The sequence below is a fragment of the Montipora capricornis genome, chromosome 8 (genome assembly GCF_036669925.1).
Source record: "Montipora capricornis isolate CH-2021 chromosome 8, ASM3666992v2, whole genome shotgun sequence".
In the NCBI taxonomy this organism is placed as follows: Eukaryota; Metazoa; Cnidaria; class Anthozoa; order Scleractinia; family Acroporidae; genus Montipora; species Montipora capricornis.
In genome coordinates this window covers 43,372,365-43,381,980 of record NC_090890.1, presented here as the reverse complement: position 1 = coordinate 43,381,980, position 9,616 = coordinate 43,372,365, and the positions used below count along the sequence as shown (strand labels likewise).

The 9,616-nt window shown below is 37.1% G+C and overlaps 1 protein-coding gene across 1 annotated transcript; it reads left to right on the top strand.

The window, feature by feature from the left end:
• Positions 1 to 1,094: 1,094 nt before the first annotated feature.
• Positions 1,095 to 9,111, top strand: LOC138059481 (ras-related protein Rac1). The gene is made up of 6 exons (XM_068905108.1): positions 1,095 to 1,312; positions 1,656 to 1,727; positions 1,940 to 2,010; positions 4,291 to 4,337; positions 4,753 to 4,815; positions 5,644 to 9,111. The coding sequence occupies exons 1-6, from the start codon at positions 1,278 to 1,280 to the stop codon at positions 5,935 to 5,937; spliced, it is 582 nt and encodes a 193-aa protein (XP_068761209.1). The 5' UTR covers positions 1,095 to 1,277; the 3' UTR covers positions 5,938 to 9,111.
• Positions 9,112 to 9,616: the final 505 nt, after the last annotated feature.

Sequence of the window (9,616 nt, the reverse complement as noted above, 5' to 3'; positions counted from 1 at the left end):
TTTCTTTCCCTCCGTCGAAGAGGTGCCCTGGGCGTCTTTTCAAGTGAACCGTGACCAGTCTTTCTCGGTCCAGATATTCCCATTAGGGAAGGGTAGGTTGGGCGGTCAGTGCAACAATTTCCTCGGAGACATCGATAAATTGTGCGCAATATTACTTTTTTGGTCAATCTAAAGACTTAAGCAATTTATTCCGGTTTTTGAGCCCTTGGCAGTGAAACATAGAACACAATTTCCAACTTATCTTGATATTCTTCCTTGTTAATCTTAATCGCCTTCGCACCCCCGTTGCGTGTGCTTGTGTTCTTATGGTTGTGTCATCATTCTAGCTCATTCCCGACTTATTTCCCGTCTTTTTTTCTCAAAATGTTTGTTACTCTCTTATTCGTTATGATATTTTGTCTTCGTTTCCAAGTGACACCAGTTTAAATTGAACACCAGTTTAAATTGAATAATGTTCTATTTTAATTCCAACCCTCCCTGGCAGATTCCCTAGCCACAGAATGATCACTGCAAAGAACTTCCCGGCTTCGTAACAACCGAGCACCAGTGCTCTCCTTATTATTTACATTCAAAATCAAATAAAAATCAAACAAAAGGAGATCAAACCAATCAAAGGTTGGTTTTTGGTAAGCGGGAAGAGCTAGAATCAGAACCTCATATGGTGAGCCATAGACCTGGAAACGAACAACTCACTCATGCAATATCCTTGTTTTAAGATTTAGGTACCAACCATGCACGGGAACAAGGAAAATAGGACAAAACTAAGCTTCTTGTTGGTTCCTTGCTTTCGAATGAAAACTGAAATTGTCTCTGACTTCACAAAGGAGCGATATTTTCAATCTTTCATTTCGTTTCAAGTCTTAAAAATCTTTATCAAGGTTAAAAACACTTTCATGCATCCATTTAAAAAAATCTCCTTTTACAGATATTCTAATCAGATCGCTACGGTCACAAGCGTGCTAAATCTCAACTTATTTCCCTCAATGGCGTTTTGCTGCTTCAGCGAAAGTAGGGCAAAGACCTTTAAAATACTCTATTTTTGGCCCCTTCGCTGGGGGTCGCATATATAAAGAGGGTGTGGCGAGGCGAGGTTCTAAGCACATATAAAGCGGGCGGGCTTCTTGGTTTCTTCGATCGCTGTAACTTCCGTTTGGATCTCGAAGAAATTGCAGTTTTGTCATAAGTATACCAATCCAAAGTTTCCTTCTTGGTTGTCGAGGAACAGTCGTTCGATTGTTAAGGATTTGTTTTGGATTTGAAAGGAGCTCGACGCCGTAATGCAGGCCATCAAATGCGTGGTTGTGGGAGACGGGTAATGTGAACTCTTTCAGTTTGGATTCTTAAATTGACTATACGGATCCTTCTCTCTATATTTCGTCAAATTTCGTATGATCCTCCGTACTATGGTACTTAGAAGCACAAACGCCTTTTACTTTATGTTTTACTTCTTGGTCGCCGCTGATAGAGTTATTTTAGAGTCCGATGCCACGATTCTTTCCACGATTTGCCGGCGTTGTCCCGCGATCTTTGAGAACAAGGATCAGGAGAATTTGTCCTCTTGTTTTGGGCATAATTCAAGAAATATCGGATGTTTACGAATATTTTGGTAATCAGTGAGCTATTTGCTAAAATATTTGTACCTTTTCTCATCCTAGAGCCGTTGGTAAAACGTGTTTACTCATCAGCTACACTACAAATGCCTTTCCGGGGGAGTATATTCCTACTGTGTAAGTATTTCAGCTTGAGTTACGTATGTTGTTTGATCATATCTCCGTTATTTTACACGACCGCTTGTTTTTCTTTCGCAAATCACCCGAGTACTTTTCTTTTGTATTTCGACTTATTAAACGTCCATAAATGAATTGTTTGTAATTATATGTTGTCGTCTACGATTATTGTAAATCGGACTAATCAAAATTTGTTTCTCTCTAATTGCAAGGTTTGATAACTATTCTGCAAACGTGATGGTCGATGGAAAGCCGATCAACCTAGGATTGTGGGACACAGCGGGTAAATCTCAGCTCTTGACAATTCGTCAAACGGTGTCAGCTTTATGGAATCAACTAAATGATACTGACGAATCTTCAAAAATGCCAATTAACAAATCGATAGTACATTAACTATATACCATAACACGGGTCAAATTTTGTTTCCAACGACTTACAAAATGATTTGACAAATTATAATATTGTGGAGGAGATGTTACAAACGTCACATGTGATTAGAAAGTGGCTCATCAACATAGGCAGTATTATTCTTTGTGTTGAAGAATTTGAGTGTTAGTGAATTTGACACAGTAATACAAAAACCCCAGATTGTTCATTTCATGTTCACCAAAATGAATTTAGCATTCATAAAGTTGATTATGCAATCACAGTCATAAGACCTCGAAAGTTCAAAACTTTTTGGACCCAAAAAGCCTTTTACAAAACTGCCACCCGCCCCCAGTTATTCAAATTCAGTCCAATGGGTATGTAACTATCCAGGGTAGTAAAGGTACTTCACATGACCTGTACTTATGTGCCGATCGATTTATTGTTCAAGAGATTGTGACAATGCCATAGCGCACTCAATATATATTCGTCGTGCATACTCAACAGATATCCTGCGATAAAAGTAAGCTTGTGTGTCACGGAGAAAAATGGTAGTTTTTCCACCTTCTTTTTCTAAGAAACTTAGAAAATTGTGCTTTGTCATCAATGTGTTGAATAATAAAACAAAATTATCCTCAATCTAGCGGAATATCGCCTGATTTTAGCCAACTCAGCCTACAATCTCGTCAGCTAAGTATCAGGCGATATTCCACGCAATTTCGCAGGATAATTGTTAAATATCCCTAAATTAGATGCATGTGGATTTCAGTACATGTAAGTGCCGTGAAGTGTCCCCTTGTTCTTCTCCCCAACTCCAACATCAGTTGTGCCTCGGAAAACAGACACTCAACACCGCAAAGTTTCCCCCAACTGCTGCTCCTCAAGTTAATTAAAGAATAAACAGCTGCATTTACCCAAACCTAAAAATATCAGTAACCTTTACCTTTGTAACCTTATTGTAGCAAAGGCTTAGACTTAATGGGACACTTTGTGTTTGATGTCAAAATTGGGCGTACATCTCATTTGGTGCATTTCTGAACAGAAGTGCTTTTATTATATAAACACCAATGAAATACCAAGTGAGCTTTCTTGCGAAAACAGTATATCTTCTCATGTGAAAAGATGACTGTTGCTATGGTTACATATAAGAATCGCACCTTTTGATGCCTTTCCTGAAATCATTTAGTATTTCATTGGTGTTTATATACAATAAATAGAATATCACATGGCTGTTTAGAGATAGCAAATTTCTCTTCTCGTATTGAAAACACTCACTTGTGAGATATTTTTGAACACTCGAAGAGAAATTTCATATCTCCACGCGGCCATGTACTATCCTCTATATATGTGCTTAGAGTATGTGTATTCCCATATGGGCTCATGAATAAATACTAAAATCTTTTCAGAGATTTAAACTGTCAGACAGGTAGTGACTTGTCTGAAGACCTGGTAATGTTATGTGACCTTTGAACAACTAGAGGTGCTGGCCATTGACCAGCGCTCAGTTGTCACTTATCTGAGTGTGCTATATATCCATACAGTGTATTTGTGAACACCAAAGACTCAAAAGGATTTAACATGAATTATTGAAATTACAGGAAGTTATATGGACGTCTCTTTGTGTCACTCTGAGAGGTGGAAACTCGTTGAATAGAAAGACTTCAATGCAATAGACCAATTTTGATATATTAAAATTCAGTCCTAAACAAAAGAAATCATCTTGAGGCTCTAGGAATAAATGTAAGGAGTGGTATGAGTTTATTCCCCAGAGCCTCTAGATGATGCCTTCTTTTAGACTGCATTTTAATATATCGAAAGTGGGCTATTGACAGTCTTTTGAAAAAGGCAAATGTAAAAACATGGAAGGCACTTACTGGATATTAAAAGTGATATGCATTGAAATTGATGAGGTGAACCTATCCTGCAAAGTATATGTGAAAATTAAATGACTTTGCCTTGCAAAACATTTACATGGCATGAAGCACGTTTCATTGTCGTGTTCCCTTGGAAGTAGTTCAGATTTTCCCTGCTCTTTGGAGAAAAGAGGCTACAGTAGTCTTGGGAGAGGGTGGTAACATACTGTTGAGCAGACTGTACAGTAAGTATCCAAAAGATACCCATTATAATAAATAGGATTTTAGATTGTATAGTAAATATTATTATCCATTGAAAGAGTGAGATTTGTTCTTGCTTGCAGGCCAAGAGGATTATGACAGACTGAGGCCCCTCTCTTACCCACAAACAGTAAGTCTTTGCAATTAACATCACCTTTACATGAAGGCATTAGGCTGGGGTCATTTTATTGTAAACTAGTCTTTGATCAAAATTCTGTTGAAAAAGATAGCCCATGCCATTCAAACTAAAGTGGTCTTGCCATGGGTTTCATTTTGGTTTAAGTTTGGATTAACAAGGTCGTCAGTAGCTCTTGCATTAGATGTTTGGGTTGGAAATGTAGGGGCTGAAAGTTAAGGAAAATTAAATCTCTGTAACAGTGGTGAAGTAGAGAAGCTGACAACAAAGTAGGTGGTGTTTTTTTGTGGGTAGTCTGAGCTACTTTTTGATGGCACTTAAGATTAACAAATAAGAAAGTGCTACTGGTGAAATTTGAAAGGGAATGGTCAATGTGTTGAATAAGTTGCCTTTGTTTTTCTCTTTTTAGGATGTTTTTCTCATATGCTTTTCTGTTATAAGCCCAGCATCATATGAAAATGTTCGAGCAAAGGTAATGATTTAAAAGGGTGATTATAATAACATTATGTAGAACCAAGCCAGTTTTCTGGGGGTAGGTTAAAGAAAGTCTTAAAAAGTTGTTTATTTTATTTTCCCTTCATTATCATCTCCAGTATAGCTTTAACAGATTATTGAATTATCCAAGCATTTTGTTAAATTCTGGGTCCATTGTCATTTATTAACAAGTAAAGTTGCCCAATGTGAGAGAGAGAGCAAAGTCTGAAGTGGCACTCCCAGGAGGCCCAAAGGCTTACTATTAACGAACAAAATGATCAATCATATTTTGAACTGCAGATATGAACAGGGTCGCACAAAACAAAAATTTAGCATACTTCGCTGTTGGATTCTCTGTCATTTCGCTTATGATAAACAAACCAATGCTTGACACTCGCTTGGAAAACATTCAACAAACTGAGCTTCAACTTAAATGTTGAATTATCATTGGCAGAACGAAAGTGTTGCCGATTGTCTTGCCTGAAAAACAGCTCAGATCATGTCACGCAACCCACAAGACTGACAAAATGAAATCATTTGACCACAAAAATCCGAAAATAACAGCTTACATGGAAATTTAAGGAACTCAATCATTTCTCTGTAGTGAGAATTTCCTTTCGCATGTTTTTCCTGGTGTTTGTAATTTGCATAAGCATTCAATTTTTTTCTGCGTCCAATTGGACCCTTTGTTCTATATTCTATGAGTCCAAAAGAAAAACGAATGCGTCCCAGGATGCAATGAGGCACTCTGGATACATCTCTGACTCTTTTTTATTCTATCACATATTATTTCATTGTAACAGCTAAAAATGTATTTCCTTTTTAGTGGTACCCAGAAGTTAGCCATCACTGTCCATGTACTCCAATCATCTTAGTCGGCACCAAGCTTGATTTACGTGATGACAAGGAAACGATTGAAAAATTGAAAGAGAAGAAGGTATCACCTATATTGTACACAGATGGCTTGAAGATGGCCAAAGAGATTAGTGCTCAAAAATACCTTGAATGTTCAGCTCTTACGCAAAAAGGACTGAAAACAGTTTTTGATGAAGCAATCAGAGCGGTTCTGTGCCCTCAGATAAAGCCAAAGAAGAAGAAAGGAATGTGCCAGTTATTATAAATTCCAGTCTGACTTGATCAAGGTCGAGATTTAGTTGCATTTATCATTGATTCCTTTACAATTTTGATCTTTGAAAATGTTAGGCCTTTTTCCTCTTGGCAAGTGACTACTTGAGTTCGGACTAGATCTAACATTTTGGTTATTGTTTCATGGGTTGGTGTGCTTCTGTGCACAAATGGCAGTTTTTGGCATGTTAGTTTAATGCCTTTGAAGATGGACATTTCTATGATTAATCTCTAACTCCTGATGATGCTTAGGAAACAATAGTGCCAGTTCTTCTGATACCCTGACTTGTATACTTGAGGGATTTGTTTTGATTGCCATATTGAAGTTTTAAAAATTCCAATGAAAGTTTTGACTAGAAGCTCCTTATATTCAATTTAATGCAAGAGTTTGTAGTTTGTTCCTTGGTTTTCAACACCTAGGTAATAATAATTGAATAGATTTTGCTAACTTTTGTCCCAAGAGGCTGTGGTTCTTTTAGTGAGTACAGAGAAAAACAAATAAGCATCTTTTTTCCTTGAGATTATGTGCAGTTGTGTTTTGAAGTGTGAAGGTGAATGATTTTCTGTTAAAACAAATTTAATGTTATTGCTTTGCACCTAAATTTTAACAATTTTTTCTGGTTTGATTTGCTCCAATTTTTTTGTCATTATACTCAAGGCAAAAGTAGTAATGAAGATTGTAGGGCTGCTAATTATAAAAAATGCAGGAATCTTGGTCTTGAAACTCCTTCTGTTGCTAATGCTAACAGTAAAGTGTTTTATTCTTACCCCAGCCTTTTGAGATGAGTTTTCTCAGAAGATATCCACCACGATTAATAAGTACATTTTTTTTGGTTATCAGGGATGTTGCTAAGTGGTGGGTGCTAGTAGCTAGTTAACTTGCTTAAAGAGATTAATTTAACTGGCACAATGTAAGGTTGACTTTGTATGTGATAACTGACTGGGTTTCTCGGTGAGCCATCATTTGAGAGCTGCATCCCTTGGTTAGGAGTAGACCTTATTCGCTCATGTGTTTTCTTTTTCAAATACAAATCATGTGGCAATACTCAGGAGACTTTTTGTCTTGTTCGTGAAAAGTAGTGCTTGTCAGCATGAAAATGTCCAACATTAAAAGAAAAATACTCTCTTGAGTATTGTCCCATAGTCTTCAGTAGAAAAGCAATATACAAGGTGAATAAATGCTTAAGGTATTGACAAATTAGAAGACCAAGATTCCATTAGGAATTTTAGTGTTTTGTACCAGTTAATGGAAGTGATGCAAAATGAAACCTTTGTAAAAACATTAATTTTGTATTGTGTGAGTGTCAGATGTCCAGTGCATTTTAGTGGTGGTGTTAATTAAGAAAGATTGATATGCACATGTAAAATGCAAGATAATGTGGCTGGATCGCATAAACCGTTGCAAGCAGTGCTTGCATTATAGTGCAGTGTAATCAAGAACCCATGTCATATCACACTGTAATAAAAGATACTGGAGCCTTTTTTGCTCACTCATACAATTCAGGTTTTTCCATGAGTTGTGTTTTTGCTGAGGAGTAAATTTTCAAGATGGTGATCTTGTTTTGGTGACTCTGTAACAATCCATTTACTGGTGAAATTTGCATGAAATTTATTAATTTTTGTATTTTCTCCTATGGTTTTCTTGGTCTGTTTTGTCAGTATTTTTGTTAATTGCAACATTTTTTGGTATTTGCAATGCAGAGTTGGCTGCGTTAAAATTCATAGAGTTTCATAAGTCTTAATATAGAGGCACAACCTGAAACATCCTTGAAAAATTATTCAGGTATGTGAGTTAGGATGATGAAAGGGAAGTAAGATGAGGAGATGGACCCAAGGGTACTGATCCCTCCAATGATAGAATTCCCACTTGAAGTCAAAATTTTTGAAAGGTACTGTTTTGTGAATTAATTAACACAGTGGCACACAATTTTGATTGACATACCAATATTTTATAAACCATTTTACAGTTGTGTGCTTAGTTGCCTGGCCCACGAATGAAAGTGAGGCTAGATTTAACTGTGTTTTGATAGAGACCTCGCTGCTTTTCTTATGTGAAGTCCAACTCATTAGTGTGAGAACAACATTAACCCATTGACTCCCAGGGGCTCCCCATTGTCGAGTAAAATCGTCTGGCATTAGATAGGCCGGTTTTGGCCAGTCTGGCCGGTCTAGGCCAGTTTGGACATCAAAGGGTTAACAGAAGAAAAGCAGGGAGGTGTGTATCATAACAAGGTAAACTCCAGCCTCACTTTCATTTAAAGGCCAGGTAACTTAGTACATAACTGTAAAAAGTTCTATTGGAGTGCTCCATACACTGTATTCATAAATGGTGGCTAAAAGATTATTCTTTTGTTTTTATGCTAATCATCCACACTAGCCTCGTTAGGATGAACAAAATTCAAAAAATTTTGCTCCAAAGTGAGGCTATGGAGGATTATTCTCAAAAAGACAAAAGTATATTTCTTGGCCACCATTTATGAATACGGTCTATCCAGTGACAGGCTGAATTTTTCAATGTTTCCAGTAATTTAGAACAGTCATGCCCAATTTTTTTGTTAAACAATCCAGTTTTCTCAAGCAAAACATTGCATCCTAGCACCAGCTTAAGCAACACCCACTAGAATACACTTCTTTTAGTTGAGTTCAGGGTATCTCTCAAAACGATTCTTTCCATAAGTTGCCATTGAGAACAGTTTCAAAGTGTTCATTTACCTAGAAATAACAGAACCCAAAGATCTGGATCCAAAAAAATATATTTTTGTGTTTTAAACAAGAAATATCTTGATTTCCCTCATAATTGCATTTTAGAATTTTAAGGCTTTTGTTTTTCTGCTCAAGAAAAACCATTTCATTTGTAGTCTTCAGACTTATAGCTTTCTCATGAGATGAATTTGGGTCCAAAATTGACCTAGACTTTGTCTTTCAGGTAGTAACAAATACGTTTTCATTGACTTTTCAATTTGCTGCCTTGTACATACAAGTAATCACAGTTTGTTTATGTATAGTTATTTGATTGCTGTGTGTTTTATTCAAAGCTAAAACCCTAGTTTGACCAATTCCTTCTTTTATTTTCTATAAGATAACTCTTGTGAAGTGATGGTATATTTCTAAAGTATTCTCCTAATACGTTTTGGGCTTAATTATGTAATAAAAAGATCAAGTGATCGTATTTTCACAGTGGTATTCTTTTATCCCTACTGCAGATTAGTACACACTTGAAAACAATATGCAACTGACCCCAGTCATTCATCTTGTTGTGTACACAGCAAATATGCACACCGGTGGCTCAGTTGGTTGAGCATCGGGCTGTCATGCGGGAGGTTGTGAGTTTGACTCCGGCCGGACCAACACTCGGGGTCTTTAAAAAACTGAGAAGAAAGTGCTGCTTTAGTGATTACATCTGCAAATGGTTAGACTTTCCAGTCTTATCGGATAAGGACTGTAAACCAGAACTCCCATCTCATAGCCCATTGTTTTAAATTAAATACTATAGGATGCATGTTAAAGAACCTGCTCACTATCCGATAAGAGTAAGGAATGTAGTCCCCAGTGTGGTGGTATGACCTTATCTGGATGGGGGCATCTTTCGCTTCCAAAAATTAATTGTAAACTGCATAACAAGCAGTCTGGGTAACGTCCCCCATGAAAAGCCCTGAGGAGGGGTGGCGGAGGGG

What these genes read in the sequence shown, in the direction of transcription:
- LOC138059481 (XM_068905108.1), top strand. Translation starts at nt 1,278, where the DNA reads ATGCAGGCCATCAAATGCGTGGTTGTGGGAGACGG. An exon ending in TGCGTGGTTGTGGGAGACGG is followed by an intron (nt 1,313 to 1,655) that starts GTAATGTGAACT and finishes TTCTCATCCTAG; the next exon opens with AGCCGTTGGTAAAACGTGTT. An exon ending in CCCTCTCTTACCCACAAACA is followed by an intron (nt 4,338 to 4,752) that starts GTAAGTCTTTGC and finishes TTCTCTTTTTAG; the next exon opens with GATGTTTTTCTCATATGCTT.